At 34.5% G+C, this 19700-nt stretch overlaps 1 protein-coding gene and 1 non-coding gene across 2 annotated transcripts; both read right to left on the bottom strand.

Moving 5' to 3' along the window:
- Nucleotides 1-1145: 1145 nt before the first annotated feature.
- On the bottom strand, nt 1146-1281 carry LOC132253307 (small nucleolar RNA Z247). The gene has a single exon (XR_009465182.1). It is a non-coding gene; the product is annotated as a small nucleolar RNA Z247 (small nucleolar RNA).
- Nucleotides 1282-15555: 14274 nt separating this feature from the next.
- On the bottom strand, nt 15556-19500 carry LOC100853407 (retrovirus-related Pol polyprotein from transposon RE1). The gene is made up of 4 exons (XM_059734304.1): nt 18175-19500; nt 17947-18069; nt 17517-17814; nt 15556-17165 (listed from the first exon to the last, which is right to left on the bottom strand). Exons 1-4 carry the CDS (start codon nt 19498-19500, stop codon nt 15556-15558), a joined length of 3357 nt encoding a protein of 1118 aa, XP_059590287.1.
- Between the last annotated feature and the right edge of the window lie 200 nt (nt 19501-19700).

The following is a 19700-nucleotide window of genomic DNA, read 5'->3' as shown; positions in this document are numbered from 1 at the left end:
CATTATTTGAATAGAGGGTAACAATCCTGTGTTTAAATTTGTTTTCGACTAATGCCTTGAAGCGCACAAAGACATCATACACATGGGATTTCCTTTTAAGTGGATAATACCAAATATACCGTGTATAATGATCAACAAAAATAACATAGTACTGAAAACCATCAACAGAAGAAATAAGAGAGGTCCATACATCATAAAAGAGAAGTTCAAGCGGATATGATGAGGTTAAGGTAGAAGAAGAAAATGAAATTTATGACTTTTATTACATGAACATGCATTACAATGTGTGGAAGAGGATAATAGACTAGACAATGGTAAAGAACACTTGGAGATAATATTTTTCATAATAGTTAATGATGGATGACCTAGTCTAAAGTGCCACTCGGACGAAGTGGTTTTGACATTGGAAAATGCAAACATCGGTGAAGATGTAATAGAAGGGAATGTAGTCGGCCACTCATATACGTCATCCTTAGGTTCACCCATCTAAAGGATTGCCCTCGTACTTAGATCCTTCACTTGAAAAACAGAGGGTGAGAATTCAACAGAAACATGGATATTAATGCAAAATTGATAAATTGAAATTAAGTTTTTTTGCATGGAAGGGACACAAAGGATGCTTTGTAAAGTAAAGGTGCAAGAGAAAGTAAGTATGGTGGTAGAACTGGTATGTGTGATTGGAAGGGTCGATCCATCGTCGATCATGACATCATCAAATCCTAGATACAGGTTATGAAGAGAGATGTTGCTCAAGTCAGACGTAACATGGTGAGATGCTCCACTATCCAACAGCCAAGTAGGATTAGTGTTGTTATCGAGAACAACATGATTGGCTTGTGGTTGCCAGGGTGTGGAGGGGCGATATGCCTGAGTGCCTTGAGGACGAGGTGTCGGGGATTGTTGATTAGTGACAAGCCGAAACATCGGGCATCATTTGACAGTGTGTCCTTGAATACCGCATGCTTGACAACAACCTAAATAAGGTTTAGGTTGGCGTTGATCATGAGAAGAAAACGTAGTGGTAGGGCCTGGTTGTTGTGGAGTGGTGGCTGGTGGACGCCAATTTGGATGATTCCAAAAGGTTGTGGGATTTATCGTTGTTGGTAGTGATAAAGGAGATGGTTGAGCGGTCTGAAGATATGCTTCTTTGTTGAGAAGTTTCTCATGGAGCTCAACAAAAGAAATTGACGTGTCACGGGCATTAATTGCATCAATGACGAATTTGTACTCATCACTAAGTCCTTCAAGAACCTGATCAATAAGATCATCATCATCAAAAGGGCAAGTTCATTAGCACGAGTCTTTATCGCTTGCATATATTCACTAATTGATTTTGAGCCCTTGGTACATCGCTTTAATTGTTAATATGACCACGAGATTGTTTGATATAGGTATTGGCTAAGGTTTGCCATGCATCAAGGGAAGTGGTGGTACAGGAAATAAGCGATTGTAGTGAAACAGAGATAGCACCAAGGAAAACGCTAAAGATGAGACAATCCTGACGCTTCCAGGTTGTGTATGCCAGATTTGGAGATGCAACACCAGTGACGGTGACGGTGGGTGGTGGTGGAGAATGAGTGTCATCAATGAAGTGATGAAGATCATAACTTTCAAGAAGAGATCGGATTTGAAGGCTCCATGTGAGATAATTGATGGATGACAATTTGGTGATATTGGAGAGATTAATTGTACGAAGTGGATGTTGAGGATCTTGGGAGTTTTGGATGGTGATAAGATCGTTGGTGGAAGAGAAGGATGCACCGGAAGCCATTGAGGAGACTAGTTGTAGATTTCTTCTAGTGTTTATAGGAAAAGAAAAAAAAAAAAAAAAATACGCCCAAGAAGATTAGACTCTTGATACCATGTTGAAGTAGAGAGATAATTATTGAGAAACAATGACTTAACTTTTCCATTGATTAAGAATGAATATATATACACAAAAATGGGCATTGCCTTGAGTTACCAAAAAACACAAAAATAGGAAACAATCTATCCAAAACACAAAAATAGGAAACAATCCTAGAATTAGGGGATTACAACAAAAACATGAAACAATCCTCAAATTAGCCCAAAACACAAAAATAGGAAACAATCCTAGAATTAGAGAATTACAACAAAAATAGGAAACAATCCTAGAATTAGAGAATTACAACAAAAATAGGAAATTACAACTAATTACAAGAATTTTAAAATATAAAGAAAATCTATTGTAAGGAATTTTCTAATATATATAATTTTTAATATATTATTATTATTATTATTAGTAGTAGTAGTATTTAAATATGAAAACTATTTCATCCTTCGGAATAAATATTTTTTATTACAAGACAATAATGGATGGAAGGAATGACTAAAGAAAGGAGGAGGTTCTTTCGGGACAAGGTCTACAGGTTTCGTTTCTGAATGTCAACTAACGGTTATAAAATCAAAACAAGCACTGATGAAGGATTCACTTTAGTCCAAGCATCCCCAAATGGAAATTCTTTAATCTAGGCACGTACGGAGCTTCATCTCCCACTTTTACACTTGTCTAGTTAATAGAGAAAGCTAAAGTACATATGCTCCCAGTCGAGTAAAGAGAACATTCATAAGATGGGGCATCATATATACATGATACATCCCTTATTATAAAGCACGTAAGTAAAAGGTTGTTATGCCTTGAACGGATATTTTATTCCCACAGCGTAATCCAGAAGAGCCTCCATCTCCTGCTGGCTGATGTGCTGATCTCCATCCGCATCAGCTTTGCCCATTGCTCTCCATGCTCTAAACCCAGGATTACGTGACTGCAGATCGTCGAAGGCCTTTTTCAGCTCTACCTTGCTCAGCAATTTGTCGCCGTCTTTGTCATGTTGTTTGAAGAATTCCTGTAATTGTTGCTTAGTGTAGGGAACACTTGTGGACTTGCCTTCACGGGTGGGAAAAGGGTTCAAATTAAGAGGCATGTTTTTTCAAGGGACTACTTTGGAGGATTCAATAGTGCTAGCTAGCTAGCTATCTGAGGAAGTGCGTGTGATCAGGAAACAAGGATATGTATGTATATATATAGACCTCGCTTTTGGGTATTCCTCCATATGGACTCTACTGTGGACCATTTTATGATTCCAAATTATCTTCGATGGAATCATGGAAGTGTCTTGTTGTTTAAGGGTTCCAAGCATTTTTCTGTTAAAGTTCTTTCTTCTAGCTTTTAGACGTAGAACAGCATATGGGATTATCATGGAGCTTTTGGAGGACTACAACCAAAAAAAAGTACTTCCACTTTTTGGGTGGTGAGCTCTCTTCTCATCAAATTGAATAGAGCATAGATTCTCGACTTTTGAAGGATAGAATCGGCCAATTCCATCTGATACACGGCAGGGGATGTGGTCTGATACTTCTTTGTGGCCGGCCCCTTAGGCAGTGGCCGCTTGATTAAATCACAAATTCTTGGACCCACCGGCCGGGTTTGGATTTAGGAGATTGGTCCGAATCGGAATCCATCAAACAAAAAGTAACGGGCCCAAAAATCAGGTGGTCCATTGTTCGTAATATCGAGGTGTCTAATGCTGTGAAACGGAAAAAAAGTTAGCACGTGTCATGGCCCATAGCTCCCGTGTGGATCAGTTTTTGAAAATACTTCTTAAAATTTCATATATTTTTACTTAATTTTTGACTAATTTTATTGAACCCCGTCGTTGAATCTCAATGATGTGTTATATTTATAGGGCATTGAAGAGATATTTTCAAACATATTTTAAGACTTCTTATGACACATACAATCGATCATTTTTTACCGTTTCCCAAGATTTATTTATTTATTTTCTAACAACTTTTCAATAAAAATAAAAATCACAAACATGAATGCAATAATACTCTTTTAATAATTTATAAATGTACTTCACATGCACATAAATCAACACTCCCCAACCTAAATTCACAAAAATAATAAACTCTTTAACCGCATTTTCAATTATTACTTGATATCATGATCAACTTGAACAAAAAAATTATATAAGATTTTCAAAGGATGATCAAACTCATTTTTCACCATTTGACATATATGCCTAAGCATAAAATTGAGATCAATAAATGTAAATGAACAAATGAGGAGAATAAAAGAGAGACGATAACACTAGATTTTTATGTGAAAAATCTCTTAAAAAAAAAAAAACTATAAGCTTGCCAACGATCAAAAGTTTTCATTATGAAAAACAATTAATATATACAAAGATTTACTAAGTTCAAGTCCACTAATCTTCACAAATTACTTGACTAACACTTTTTCATTTTAGTAATATGTCTTCATCTTTTGGCTTGTACTTAGAGTCTATACTAAGCTCGATCTTGATCTCTTCTTGAATCTACACAAGATTTTTCACCTAAACCCAAACAAATAAGAAAATGTGAGATAAGTGAATGGTATAAATTAACCAATTTTTGTAATAAAATACAATTGATAAACTACTTAGAAATCAAGGTAAGGAGGATTCTCTTGAAACCAAACACTCACAATTTTGATTGAAGAGAGAGAGCTTAAGGGGAGTAAAAAACAACTACTAGTGTCTCTGCCTTAAACTAGAAACATTTTGATTAAATATGAAAGGGAACCCTTAATCCAATAGCTTAAAAAAAATCTAGTAAAAGATGGATCAATTTTGCTTAAATTTGGATTGATCCTAAATAGGGCATATAAACACTCAGTAAAAAACTACTACCTTGGCCTCCTCAACTCTTTTAAAAAATAGTTCAAGAAAAACAATAATTTTAAAAACTTGGTTGATTCAATTCCATACATTTACAATCTCAAATATATACCTTGACCTCTAAGCAATTTCAACATCTTAATCTTCATAACACAAGTAATCGAAGGAAAGATTTGAAAAACTCGAGTTAGGAGATATGTAGAAATTTTTGTTTGAAATTGTCAATCTAACTCAACACTCATAGCCCCCATTGAAAATTACAACTTTAAAATCCAAAATAAAAAAATTACCCCTAACTAAATCTTAACATTCCTAAACCCCACCTCATTAGAGTAGTGGTAGGTGTCACAATAAACACAATGAAAATGCTAATAAGTATATTTTAATGACTTGACATAAAACCCCACCAAAGAAGAGCAGTATTGAGTTTGTTGAACCAAACATACAGAGCTTGTTTTAAACCATAAAAAACCTTAGTTAATTTACACACATAATTGGGTTTGGAGGAGTCCACAAACCCTTTAGGCTGAGTCATAAAGACTTGCTCAGCTAAGTTACCATTGAGAAAAGCATTATGTACGTACATCAAGTTGTCGAATACTCCACCCCATGCTTAAAGCTAAAGTAAGAACAATACAAATGGTAGTTGGTTTGACAACAAGACTGAATGTTTCAAAGTAGTCAAAACCAAGAGTTTGATGAAACCTGGTTACCAAAAGAGCTCTATATCGATCAATGCTATCGTTAAACTTTATATCTAGTAAATAGAGAAAGATAAAATGCATACACTCCCAGTAGAGTAAAGAGAACATTCATAAGATGGGGCATCATATATACATGATACATCCCTTATTATAAAGTACGTAAGTAAAAGGTTGTTATGCCTTGACCGGATATTTTATTCCCACGGCGTAATCCAGAAGAGCCTCCATCTCCTGCTGGCTGATGTGCTGATCTCCATCCGCATCAGCTTTGCCCATTGCTCTCCATGCTCTAAACCCAGGAGTACGTGACTGCAGATCGTCGAAGGCCTTTTTCAGCTCTTCCTTGCTCAGCAATTTGTCGCCGTCTTTGTCATGTTGTTTGAAGAATTCGTGTAACTGTTGCTTAGTGTAGGGAACACTTGTGGACTTGCCTTCAAAAGGGTTCCAATTACGAGGCATGTTTTTCAAGGGACTACTTTGGAGGATTCAATAGTTCTAGCTAGCTAGCTATCTGAGGAAGTGCGTGTGATCAGGAAACAAGGATATGTATGTATATATATAGACCTCGCTTTTGATATTCCTCCATATGGACTCTACTGTGGACCATTTTATGATTCCAAATTATCTTCGATGGAATCATGGAAGTGTCTTGTTGTTTAAGGGTTCCAAGCATTTTTGTTAACGGACAACCGCTCTTAGAAAATTCAGTTTTTAGATGGGTCCCCTATAAAAATCTCATATGAATCCAATTCCAACATCCTTGGTAATCGTCTCATTAATTTCCCAGGTGGAGCCTGCCAAAGTTCCTCGTGCTCTGTTGAAGTTTTCTCTCCCGGCTTTTAGACTTAGAACCGCACAAGGGATTATCAAGGAGCTTTTGGGAGGTCTACCAAAATAATAATAATAATTAACTCATTTAAAAAAAAAATTAAATTCATCTGATCAATAGATGATAAGATAAAACAATATAAACAATGAATTTGCATGTCCCTTAAAAGATTATTTCAATGTAAATTTTCGTATTTAATTAATAGTCAAAAGTAGTATATTTTTATCTTTATTTTTAAAATATAATTTTTTTAAAATAATTTATTTATATATATATATATATATGTAAAGGGTCAGGTCTCTATCCCATCAAATTGAATGAGAATGGATTCTCGACCTTTGAAGAATGGAATCAGCCAATTCCATGTGATACATGGCAGAGCACATGGTGTGATCACTTTCTTTGTGGCCGCTTGATTAAATCACAAATTCTTGGAGTTGGACCTACAGGCCGGGTTTGGATTTAGGAGATTGGTCCGAATCAGAATCCATCAAACAAAAAGTAATGGGTCCAAAGCCGGACTTTTCTCAATAGTACGGTAATTTAAAAAAGTTATGCTTAAATTATTGTAGTGGAAGAAATTATTACAAATATCTGGTAGTTTTTGCCGCATAGGAGAGAGGAGAGAGGGTGAAGGAGAGAGGAGATAGGAGAGAGGAGAGAGGGTGAACGGATAAATTTTTTTAAAACTAAAATCATCTTTTCAAGGCTCTTTTCAAACAAAGGGAACTCGTCTCTTCAAGAGATGGAAAAAAAAATTCCCAAATTATTTATAAAAAAAAAATTCCTAAAAAAAAAAACAATTCCTCAAGGAAACTTGTCTCTTCAAGAGATGAGTTCTCATTAAAAAAAATATATATATTTTTAAAATATTCCAAAATTTAAAAAAAGAAAAAAGAAAAAAAACAATTGCTCAATGGAACTCGTCTCTTCCCATGAATTTTTTTTTTTTTTTAAATTCCCAAATTATTAAAAAAAAAAAAAAAAACAACTCCTCAAGAGACGAGTTCCCATGGAAAAAAAAATATTTTTTTTTTAAAAAATTCGCAAATTAAAAAGAAAAAAAAAAAGAATTTCCAAGAGACGAGTTATATATATATTTTGTTTAAGAAATTCCCAAATTATTTAAAATATATATTTAAAAAATATATTTTTTATTTAAAAAAAATTTCCCAAATTAAAAAAAAAAAAAAAAAAGGCAATTCCTCAAGGGAAAAAAAAAATTTTAAATATATATATATATATATTTAAAAAAATTCCCAAATAAAAAAAAATAATAAAGGAATTTCCTCAAGAGAACTCGTCTCTTCAAGAGACGAATTCCCATGGAAAAAAAAATATATTTAAAAAAAAATATATATATATATATTAAAAAAATTCTCAAATTAAAAAAAAAAAAAAAAAGGAATTTCCTCCCATGAAAAAAAAAATTTCCCAAATTAAAAAAAAAAAAAAAATTCCACAAGGGAACTCGTCTCTTCAAAAGACGAGTTCCCTTGAGGAAATTCCTTTTTTATTTTTTTTTTTATTATTATTTTTTTAATTTGGGAATTTTTAAAAAAATATATATATTTTTTAAAAAAATATATGTTTTTTTTTCTATGGGAACTCGTCTCTTCAAGAGACGAGTTCCCCTGAGGAAATTCCTTTTTTTTTTTTTTTAATTTGGGAATTTTTTTTAAAAAATATTTTTTTTTTCCATGGGAACTCGTCTCTTGAAGAGACGAGTTCCCTTGAGGAAATTCGTTTTTTTTTAATTTGTGAATTTTTTTAAAAGGAAATATATTTTTTAAAAAAATATATATTTTTTTTCCATGGGAACTCGTCTCTTTTGAAGAGACGAGTTCCCTTGAGGAGTTGTTTTTTTTTTTTTTAATAATTTGGGAATTTAAAATTTTTTTTTTAATTTGGGAATTTAAAATATATATATATATATATATATATATATATATATATATATATATATATATTTTAATGGGAACTCATCTCTTGAAGAGACGAGTTTCCTTGAAGAATTGTTTTTTTTTTTTTTTGAGAAATTTTCTTTTTTTTTTTAATTTGGGAATTTTTTTTTCCATGAGAACTCGTCTCTTGAAGGAAACGAGTTCCCTTGAGGAATTTTTATTTTTATTTTTATAATTTGGGAATTTTTTTAAATATATATATATATATATATTTTTATGGAACTCGTCTCTTCAAGAGACGAGTTCCCTTTTTGAAAAGATGATTTTGGTTTTAAAAAAATTTATCCGTTTACCCTCTCTCCTCTTTCCTATGTGGCAAAAACTACCATATATTTGTAATAACTTCTTCTAGTACAATAATTTAAGCATAACTTTTTTAAATTACCGTACTATTGAGAAAAGTCCGTCCAAAGCCCAGGTGGTTCCATTGATTGTAACATTGAGGCATCTATAGCTCAATGTTGTCAAATGATTGAACATCAGTGTGTGTCGTGGCGCATGGGTCCTCTTTGGATTAGTTTTTTATAGCACTTTTTCAAATTTCATAATTTTTATTTTTATTTTTTTACTAGTTTTATTGAAATAAATTATGGATTATGAGGATAAATCTCAACATATATGCCAAAGTAAGAAATTGAGATCAATAAATGGAAATGACCAAATGAAGAGAATGAGAAAGAAACGATAATACTGGATTTTTATGTGAAAAAATCTCTTAAGAGGCAAAAAAAAAAAAAAAAAAACCACAAGCTTGCTAATAATCAAAAGCTTTTAATATGAAATTAAAACGACCAACATATATAAGAATTTATTGGGCTCAATCCACTAATCCTTCACAAATTACTTGACTAATACCTTCTCACTCTCAACATGTCTTCATCTTTTGGAGTGTACTTGGAGTCCATATTAGGCTCGTGCTCAACTTCTTCTTGAATTTACACAAGAAGAATATGGGTTTTTACCCAAACCCAAACCCAAACAAATAAGAAAATGAGAGATGAGTGAATGGTATGAATCAACCAATTTTTTTTAAGAAAATCCAATTGATAAACTACTTGGAAATCAAGGTAAGGAGGATTTTCTTAAAACCAAATACTCACAATTTTGATTGAAAAGAGAGAGCTTAAGGGGAGTAAAAAGCAACCATGAGTGTCTTTGCCCTAAAATGAAAACATTTGGATTAAATATAAAACGGAACCCTTGATCTAATTGCTTAAAAAAGATCCAATAAAAGATTGATTGATCTTACTTAAATTGGGATTGATCCTAGAATGAGGCACATAAACACTTTGTAAAAAAATTGCTACCCTAGCCTCCTCAACTCTAAAAAATTAATTCAAGAAAAAGCAAAAATTTAAAAAGCTTAGTTGATTAATTCCATACATTCATAATCTCAAATATATACATTTACCTCTAAGCAATTTCAACATCTTAATCATCATTAGACAAGTAGTCTAAGGAAAGATTTGAAAAACCCAAGTTGGAATGGCTTGACAATAGGCTTATGTACAAAATGTCTCGCACCAATATTAACGCCAACAACAGGGGGCAGGTCCTTAGAGGTTAGAATGCACAAGTTTGAAAGGTTGAGAGGCTCTAGAAATTGACAGAGGGAATGGTAAACATTGGCTTTTGGCCATTTGACAAGATACACCAAACACCAAAAAATTGTTCTTGAGGAAGACTACAAATATATAATATTTTATTCATCACTTCAGTTGCAGGATGGCCTAACAGGTTATGCCAAAAACTTGCTTTATTGGAATTCAATTGGGAAGTAAAACACAAGACTAAAGTAGCTGCAACCAGACCAGCATCAATGTTAGCACAGTTGGCACTAACATTCTGTTCAACGGACTTGATAGCACATAGCTTGTATAGGCCACTGTCAATTTTGCCTTGGACAAGAGTTTTCTTCATAGTTTGATCGTTTACAATGAAACCATTAGCATGGAATTCAATCACTACTTTATTATTAGTGGGCAATTTATGAACACTAAGAAGATTTATAGCAATGCGAGGAACATGTAAAACATTTTTGAGAATTAAAAGTCGTGAACCAGAAAGAAGAGAGGAAGAACCAACATGAGATATTTCTAGACTAGTACCATTTCCGATGTTGTTAGAACCTGAAAATAGGAGAGGTGTTATGACATTGTTTAGATTAGGAGTGAGATGACGAGTAGAACTAGTGTCCATGAACCAATTGCCATCACCAATAGTAAGAAGCAATCATCACCACAAGTTCATTGTTTATAAAAGGTTGGAAAGAATGATCAAAATGATGATAACAATATGACCATATTTGTTACAAACTTGACATTATGGATTACTATCATCATTTCTAGAAAAATTAGGTCTCGAGAAATTAGCAAAATTATTTGAAGAATTACCTTGACTATTACCTCTACTTGAATGTCCATTGGTGTAGAAACCACGTTCGTGAGACCAAATTGTTGCTAGTTGAATTGCAATTGACTCTAGTTATGGTTTTGAAACTTGAATTGTCCATTCCTTTGATTTTTCTTATAATTGTTTCCTTATGATTGCAGAGAGGCTACGGTTGCCTGGAGAAGATTTGCTTCATTGGCGGCATTCTGTTGCTCTAAGCGATGCTTGTAAGTAAGCAAGATACTGTGAATCTCTTCTAGATGCAGAGGTTCATGCCTAGATGTCATAGAGACCACAAAGGAGTTGTAATCAGCTCTTAAACCACCAAGCAAAGAACATGGTCTTGTTCAGAAATCGATTCTCCAATTGCAACAAGATTATCTGTAGCATATTTCACTTGAGAAGATATTGCATCATATTCAAACCAACTTTGTTCATAGTCTGAAGTTGAAGACGAAGTTGCATAATTCTAGCTTTTGACAGTAGAGAAGAATATCTGAAGAACATTCCAGATTTCAGAAGTGGTAGACGAGAGATGAATAAATCCGGCACATGATTGAATGATTATGTCATTGCTAGATTTGAAAATCTGGATTTGTAGTCTCAGAGTTATAAAAAAATTTCGAAGGACAAGGCTGTAAGCTATCGATCATCTCCTCGAGTCCATTAGCAATCACAATAGTCAGCATCTGAGAACACCATAGAAGATAATTTGAGCGATCAGACCTAATGGTGAATGCTTGATTAAGAAACAACATTATCAAAGTTGTATTTAGGCTTGAACTAGTACCATTGTGGTGAGGACGATCAAGTGTAGAGGAGGAGAAATCTTCAGACTTCAAGGGATCACAACTTTTATACTAAGATAAAAATTGTTATGGGGAGATATTTTGGAAGAAGAGAGTTTTCCCCACTTTCCATTGCTCTAGTTCTCTTGAAGTACACACATTCGTGCGTGTGCACGCACGTGTATATATATGGCACGTGTATATATATGTCGTTGAATTTGAAAATTAATTTCATAAAATGGTTTATTAGGAATATGTAAATTTGCGTTTTAGAATTTTAATAAAGCTATTAAGAAGGAGATCAGTTAGTATTTGATTATTACATTTTCAGAAAGACTTTTATAATAAATATATAAAAAAATGTGTCATTTCATAAAATTGTTAAAAGGTTATAAGCCTTAATTTGATTATCTTTTTTGGGGAAAAATAATAATAGCTTCCATATGTATTCTCTTTGAAAGCAATTGAATTGTAAATTTTATTGTCTGAATTAGGCGTTTGTTTGAGAAGCATTTCCAAAATAGAATAAAAGTCTTTTTAAAAATTTGGAATATTCTTAACTTATTTTTTAGGCTTTTAAATATGTTTTAAAAATAATTCTAATATATAGGGCTTTATATTTAATTATTCTCTATATTTATAAAATTATATTTTAAGAACATTTTTTTTGTCTCTTGCTTTTTTGTTTCTCATAATCGAACTTCATTTTTAAAAATAGTTGTTAAACTGATTTCTCTATGTATATGTAATAAACAAGTTTGGACATGTTAGGAATTATGTTTTCAAAATAATTACAATTTTTAAAATATATATATATTAAAACAAAGTTCTTATTTTTGTTATTTTTAAAAAATATTTTTTATTTGTGTTGTTGACTTGTTAAGTTGTCAATAATTAATTTAAATTAACAATTTAAACCATAAGTAATAAAAACATCTAAAACCTATACTTCATATAACCTTTTCTTATACATGTCATTAATTAATAAGAAAACAAATTGATATATTTAACTTCATAGTTTTATAAATTACTTAAAAAATCTAAAACTTTTAAATAATCATGAATAATGTTTATCAAATTAAGTAACAATTAAATATAAGGTCTCATTGAAAATACCGTATTACTTATAACTTTGATTTGAGACCGAAACTAAAGTTGGGACATTAATTTCAAATAAACAAATTTAATTAAAAATTATTTATAAAATTTAAAATAGTTTTATTAAAACTACATAAATGTAATGATTTTGCATATAATTACAAACTTGTTAAAAAAATAATGATTACAATTATATTAATGAAAATATAATTTTATCTTATTTGAACTTTAAAGCATATCATAGAAAGCCAAAAATTGCTCGTCCATGGTAGCTCTTGAGGATGCCATACATACATAGACACACATAAATACCCACTCAACCACGAAATGTCAAATAATTTAAAATATCCTACAAAACACATAGAGCTAAAAACTAGTCATAGAGTCAAGAAATAGTCATACATGAAAATGAACTAATATGATATATTAAAACACACAATTAGGCGTTCGAGATTTATTAAGCACTTATGAATCAAACAACAATATATTTTGAGACAAATCAAATGTCTCAAATCCACACATTACCATTCAAATGAGGAATTGTACACATACAATATTACAAATATAATGAAAATGATCTATCACAAGCATGCAATACATAAACAAGCCATGCAGCTTGCATAATTGAAGTCACAAAATCCAACTACCTTTCTATAGTGGATGAAGCTACATGTATCTATTTGACACTTTTCCAAGATACATCTCCTCCAACTATCATGATTATCATATGGATGCATAATCCAAGTATATATCTTGAGTGGCCTTTCTAAAAATTTAAAAATAGCTTTATTAAATCATAAATGAGATGATGTAGCTATATATATAAAATGTAATAGCTCTTATATATATATATAGATTTATCTTATACTTTTAAAAATTTTAGATGTTAAAAATATTTTGATACATCAAATTTTAAAATAATTTTTAAAATCCATTTTTTTTAAGACAAGTTTTTTAAAAGTTGTCACCTTTTATGTTGGAGTGATTATTGCTTTTTATTTTTAAAAGTCAAACTAAAATTGCATAATTTGCCTTTTTAACATGATGTTCCCTTAATTAAATTTAAAAAAAAAATCTTATTATAAGACAATAATGGATGGAAGGAATAACTAAAGAAAGGAGGAGGTTCTTTCGGGACAAGGTCTACAGGTTTCGCTTCTGAATGTCAATTAACGGTTATAAAATCAAAACAAGCACTGATGAAGGATTCATTTTAGTCCAAGCATCCCCAGATAGAAATTTTATAATGGAGGCACGTACGGAGCTTCATCTCCCACTGTTACACTTGTCTAGTTAATAGAGAAAGCTAAAGTACATATGCTCCCAGTCGAGTAAAGAGAACATTCATAAGATGGGGCATCATACATAGTTGACCCCTTATTATAAAGCACGTAAGTGAAAGGTTGTTATGCCTTGATCTGATATTTTATTCCCACAGCATAATTCAGAAGAGCCTCCATCTCCTGCTGGCTGATGTGCTGATCTCCATTCGTATCAGCTTTGCCCATCGCTCTCCATGCTCTAAACCCAGGATTACGTGACTGCAGATCGTCGAAGGCCTTTTTCAGCTCTTCCTTGCTCAGCAATTTGTCGCCGTTTTTGTCATGGTGTTTGAAGAATTCATCTAACTGCTGCTTAGTGTAGGGAACACTTGTGGACTTGCTGTCTTCAGGGGTGGGAAAATGGTAATTCCAATGACGAGGCATGTTTTTCAAGGGACTACTCTGGAGGATTCAATAGTGCTAGCTAGCTATCTGAAGAAGTGCGTGTGATCAGGAAACAAGGATATGTATGTATATATATAGACCTCGCTTTTGGTATTCCTCCATATGGACTATACTGTGGGCCATTTTATGATTCCAAATTATCTTTGATGGAATCGTGGAACTGTCTTCTTGTTCAAGGGTTCCAAGCATTTTTGTTAATAGAAACCGCACAAGATTCAGCTTTTAGATGGGTCCCTCTATAAAAATCTTATATTAATCCAATTTCAACATCCTTCGGCTCATTAATTTCCCAGGTGGAGCCTGCCAAAGTTCCTATCCTGTTATATATATATATATATATATATGTAGGGGCCAGGTCTCTACTCATCAACTTGAATGAGAATGGATTCTCGACCTTTGAAGAATAGAATCAGCCAATTCCATGTGATACATGGCAGATCACATGGTGTGATACTTTCTTTGTTAGGCGGTGGCCGCTTGATTAAATCACAAATTCTTGGACCTACAGGCCGGGTTGGGATTGAGGAGATTGGTCCGAATCAGAATCCATCAAACAAAAAGTTATGGGCCCAAAAACCAGGCGGTCCTTTGACTGTAACATCGAGGTATCTATACCCCAATACTGTCAAATGATTGAACATTAGCGTGTGTCATGGCGCATGGATCCTCTTTGGATTAGTTTTTTATAACACTTTTTCAAATTTCATAATTTTTATTATTCTTTAATAGAAAAATAAAAGGTAAATGGCAAGAAAGGCAAACAAAGGCCTGAGAGGGAAATAAAACTAATTCATTGATTTCACCCCCACTTATTGTACAGTAGCTACATATATAGGAAGGCTTGGAACAATCGAGAAGAGTCCAGCTCATCCAGAAAATGAAAAATAACAAAATAAAAAAATTCCACTAACTTGTAACAACCTAACAAACTCTGCATATTTCTTTGTTCAACAAGGAAGGCAATTTTCACAGTAATCAATTTTAATACTCCCCCTCAAGATGGAATGTATATGTTATACATTCCCATCTTGTCTATGAGAGAATTGAATTGATCAGGAAAGAGAGGTTTGGTAAGTATATCAGCCAATTGATGTTGTGAAGCAACATGCAGAGTTTTGAGCATACCTGTTTGAATCTTCTCTCTTACAATATGACAATCTATCTCTATGTGTTTAGTACGCTCATGGAAGACCGGGTTTGCAGCAATGTGTAGAGCAGCTTGGTTGTCACAGTACAACAAAGCAGGTTGTGTGTGTGGAACTCCTAAGTCCTTGAGTAAGGCAATCAACCATGTTAGCTCACAAGTCACATGAGCCATTGCTCGATACTCTGCTTCAGCTGAGGATCTTGAAACTGTCCTTTGCTTTTTTTATTTCCATGATATCAAAGAATCTCCAAGAAATATACAAAATCCAGTAACTGATTTTCTAGAATCTGGGCATGCTGCCCAATCAGAATCTGAGAAGGCCTTTAATTGAAGAGATGAGGAAGCTGAGAAGAAAATACCTTTGCCTGGTGAGCCTTTGATATATTGAAGAATCCTATAGACTGCTTGCAAATGTGGTCTCCTCGGTTGACTTAGGAATTGGCTCAACTTGTTCACCGAGTAAGTTAGGTCTGGCCTGGTGATAGTAAGGTATATAAGCTTCCCTATGAGCCTTCTGTACATGCTGGGATCTGTTAGCAGCTCTCCATCATCTTGAGAAAGTTGCATATTCGGTTGCATTGGAGTTTTGGCAGGTTTGCATCCTAAGTAGCCTGTTTCAGATAGGAGTTCCAGAGCATATTTTCTCTGGTTTATCAGGATCCCTTTAGCTGATCTAGCTACTTCAAGTCCAAGAAAATACTTGAGATTTCCTAGATCCTTTAATTTGAAGCTTTTGTTGAGAGAATTCTTCAAATTATCAGCAGCAATCTTGTTGTTACTAGCAACTATTATGTCATCAACATACACTAACAAAGCAATAAAATCATTTCCTGCTGTCTTGATAAATAGAGAATAATCTGAATGAGATTGCTGAAAGCCTTCAGAGATTAGAACACCAGAGAATTTTGCAAACCACTGCCTAGATGCTTGTCTCAAGCCATAGATGGATTTGTGTAACTTACAAACTGTGTTGGAAGGTAATAAAGGCTCCCCCTCACGGTGATAACCAGGAGGAAGATGCATGAAAACTTCTTCAGACAGATCACCGTGCAAAAATGCATTGTTGACATCAAGGTGAGTCAAATGCCAATTGTAAATAGAAGCAAGAGAGAGTAATACCTTGACAGTAACCATCTTGGCAACAGGTGAAAAAGTATCAAAAAAATCAACACCTTCCTGCTGTGTGAACCCTTTGGCAACAAGTCGTGCTTTGTACCTTTCAATAGAACCATCAGCATGATATTTAACACGATAAAGCCATTTGCAACCAATTGCTGTTTTTCCAGGGGGTAGAGTGCACAAAGACCAGGTATTATTGGACTCTAAAGCTTGCAGTTCAGCTCGCATAGCATGCTGCCACTCGGGTACAACGACTGCCTCAGCATATGTTGTTGGTTCTGTGATGGTGGAAATGGAAATAGAAAATGCACGAAAAGAAGGGGAAAGTTTATTGTAGGAGATGACATCAGATAAGGGGTAAGGAGTGGAGTTGGATATATCAAAATGAGGAGTAGAAGAAGCTAAATAACAGTGATAATCAGAGAGATATTTGGGTGGCTGGGATACTCTAGAAGATCTGGTGGTTGTGTGGGAGGAGGTATGAGGTGAAGTGTCATTGGAGGAAGAGTCAGGGCTGTTAGGATGTGAAGTCAAATTATCAAAAGAAGGGGAAGGGGTAGAAACTGGTACAACATGCAGCACCTTTTCAGAAAAGAAATCTGAAGCAACAGAGTTATTATTCTGAGATAACTTGAAAGGAAACACAGATTCTTGGAAGATAACATTCCGAGAGACAGATATTCGGTTGGTCTCTAAGTCTAGAATTTTGTAACCTTTGTAACCAAAAGGATATCCTAAAAAAACACAAGGTAAGGCTCGAGGAGAGAATTTGTGACGGGTGCTAGGAAAAGTTGAACTATAACAAAGACATCCGAAAGATTTGAGATGGGAGTAAGATGGTGATTTATGATGAAGTAGCTCAAAAGGAGTTTTGTTGTTCAGTAATGGTGATGGAATTCGATTTATAAGATAAACCGAAGTAAGCACACAATCCCCCCAATATCCTATAGGTATGTTGGATTGGAAATATAAGGCCCGAGCTACGTTTAGGATGTGTTGGTGTTTACGCTCAACAACCGAGTTTTGTTGAGGAGTTTCAACACAAGAGAAAAAATGGAGCACACCAAGTTGGGTAAAGAGATTGGACAGATTTAATTCAGGGGCATTGTCACTGCGAACTGCTTTAATTGTGAGACCAAACTGGGTTTTAACCATGGAGAAAAATTGTGGAAAAATGGTCTTGACATCAGATTTAGCACGTAGAAGATGAACCCATGTATTCCTTGTACAATCATCAACGATTGTCAAAAAATAACGAAATCCATCATGTGTGGGAATATGAAATGGACCCCAAATATCACAGTGTATGAGATCAAAAGGAGAAGAAGATAAATTATTATGGCAATCAAATGGCAAACGTTTCTGTTTAGCCAGAGGGCAGATTGAACAAGAAAGATTGGTATTGCCATTACTTTGCAACTGTAAATGAGGTTTCAATACACTGAGTTTGACATTAGATGGGTGGCCTAATCTGAAATGCCACAATTTGTTTACATGAGCAGAAGTGTTGTTATCAACAACGAATACAGAGGAAATAGAACGAAAGGCTGAGCTATCTAAGAGGTAAAGGTTGCCTTGACGTCTACCCATCCCAATCAGCTTCCCCTGTGAATGGTCCTGAATGAAGCAAAAATGAGTAGTAAAATCAAAGGAAAAACAATTGGTTTGAGTTAAGGCACTAATGGAGATAAGATTAAATTGAAATGTTGGAATGTAGAGAACATGTTCAAGCACGAGATGAGGTGACAGATGAATGGTGCCTATTCCGGTGATTGGTATTTTTGTACCAGTGGGTAAAGTGACAGTGTTGGAAGAAAATGAATGAATAGAGTGAAACATGGAGGAATTAGTGCAAACATGGTGGGTTGCCCCTGAATGTAAAATCCAAATGCTAGGGTTGAGAGTGGATGATGAAGGAGAAAGAGAAAGGATACCAGTGAAGTTGGAAATGGATTGCTGAAGCGGGTTGCTGTCATCGAATGAGGCAGAGGAGCCACTCGAGTTGTGCAAACTCAAGAGAGCCAATAACTGATTGTGCTGGTCATGAGTGAGAGGCGGTGGAGATGCAGAAGCGGTGGAGCCATCTGTGAGAGTTAACTGATTCGTGTGAAGACTATTGGGTAGCATCTGATTTGGGCGAGAACCATTGGGCCTGAAGTTGGGCCTATTTCTGAATCCAGGTGGATACCCATGTATTTTGTAGCACCGATCAACTGTGTGACCCAAGATGTTGCAATGGGTACAGAGTGGGCGATCATTTCTTGATCGAGAGGCATTAGTAGGAGAAGAAGCTCTGGATGCCGCTTGAAATCTGGAGGAAACAGGAGCAGTGAATGCCGGAGAGTTGGATGTGGTAAGAGATCGTTGTCGTTCTTCTTGAACAACCAGGGAGAAAACTTTGTTCAGCGGAGGAGTCGGTTCCATCAACAGGATCTGAGCTCGAATCGGAGCAAAGGATTCGTTCAAACCCAGCAGAAATTGCATCACAGATTCTCGTTGTTGATCCTCCATATAAACACGCATGCCACCGCAATTGCAAACCGGTATCGCCTTGAATTCTCGAAGCTCATCCCACAAGGATTTTAGTCGAGTATAGTAGGTATTGACATCAGCCGATCCCTGAGTGTGAGCAAGAATTTTTTGCTTGAGTTCAAAAATTCGAGGACCACTGCCCTGATGAAATCGTTCGTATAGATCATTCCATATTTCGATGGCTGTTTCATGATAGAGGATGCTCTCTGCAATTTCTTTGCAAACCGAGTTAGAGAGCCAAGATACGACCATGCTGTTGCAGCGAGACCAAGGACCAGCAAGGAGATCTGTTGCAGCAGGACGTGAGATGGTTCCATCTACAAACCCAAGTTTGTTTTTAGCATTTAGAGCTGTAACCATTGATCGGCGCCAAGAATGATAGTTTGAACCAGATCCAACAAGTGAAAGAGAAACCAGAGAGAGACTTGGATGATCACCATTGTGAAGAAAATAGGGACTACTATGATCTTCCATGGGAGACTGAAAAGAATGCTGAGGAGGTTTGCCCTTAGCCATGCTCAGAAGGAAGGAAAAATGGAAGGAATATGCTCTGATACCATAATAGAAAAATAAAAGGTAAATGGCAAGAAAGGCAAACAAAGGCCTAAGAGGGAAATAAAACTAATTCATTGATTTCACCCCCACTTATTGTACAGTAGCTACATATATAGGAAGGCTTGGAACAATCGAGAAGAGTCCAGCTCATCCAGAAAATG

The sequence above is a fragment of the Vitis vinifera genome, chromosome 18 (assembly GCF_030704535.1).
Source record: "Vitis vinifera cultivar Pinot Noir 40024 chromosome 18, ASM3070453v1".
Lineage (NCBI taxonomy): Eukaryota > Viridiplantae > Streptophyta > Magnoliopsida > Vitales > Vitaceae > Vitis > Vitis vinifera.
Note: the sequence above shows the minus strand (reverse complement) of the source record. Positions and strands in the feature narration are given on the sequence as shown.

What these genes read in the sequence shown, in the direction of transcription:
- LOC100853407 (XM_059734304.1), bottom strand. Translation starts at nt 19,500, where the DNA reads ATGGCTAAGGGCAAACCTCCTCAGCATTCTTTTCAGTCTCCCATGGAA. An exon ending in ATAACAACACTTCTGCTCAT is followed by an intron (nt 17,815 to 17,946) that starts GTAAACAAATTG and finishes CTGGCTAAACAG; the next exon opens with AAACGTTTGCCATTTGATTG. An exon ending in CAATCTCTTTACCCAACTTG is followed by an intron (nt 17,166 to 17,516) that starts GTGTGCTCCATT and finishes TTGGTTACAAAG; the next exon opens with GTTACAAAATTCTAGACTTA.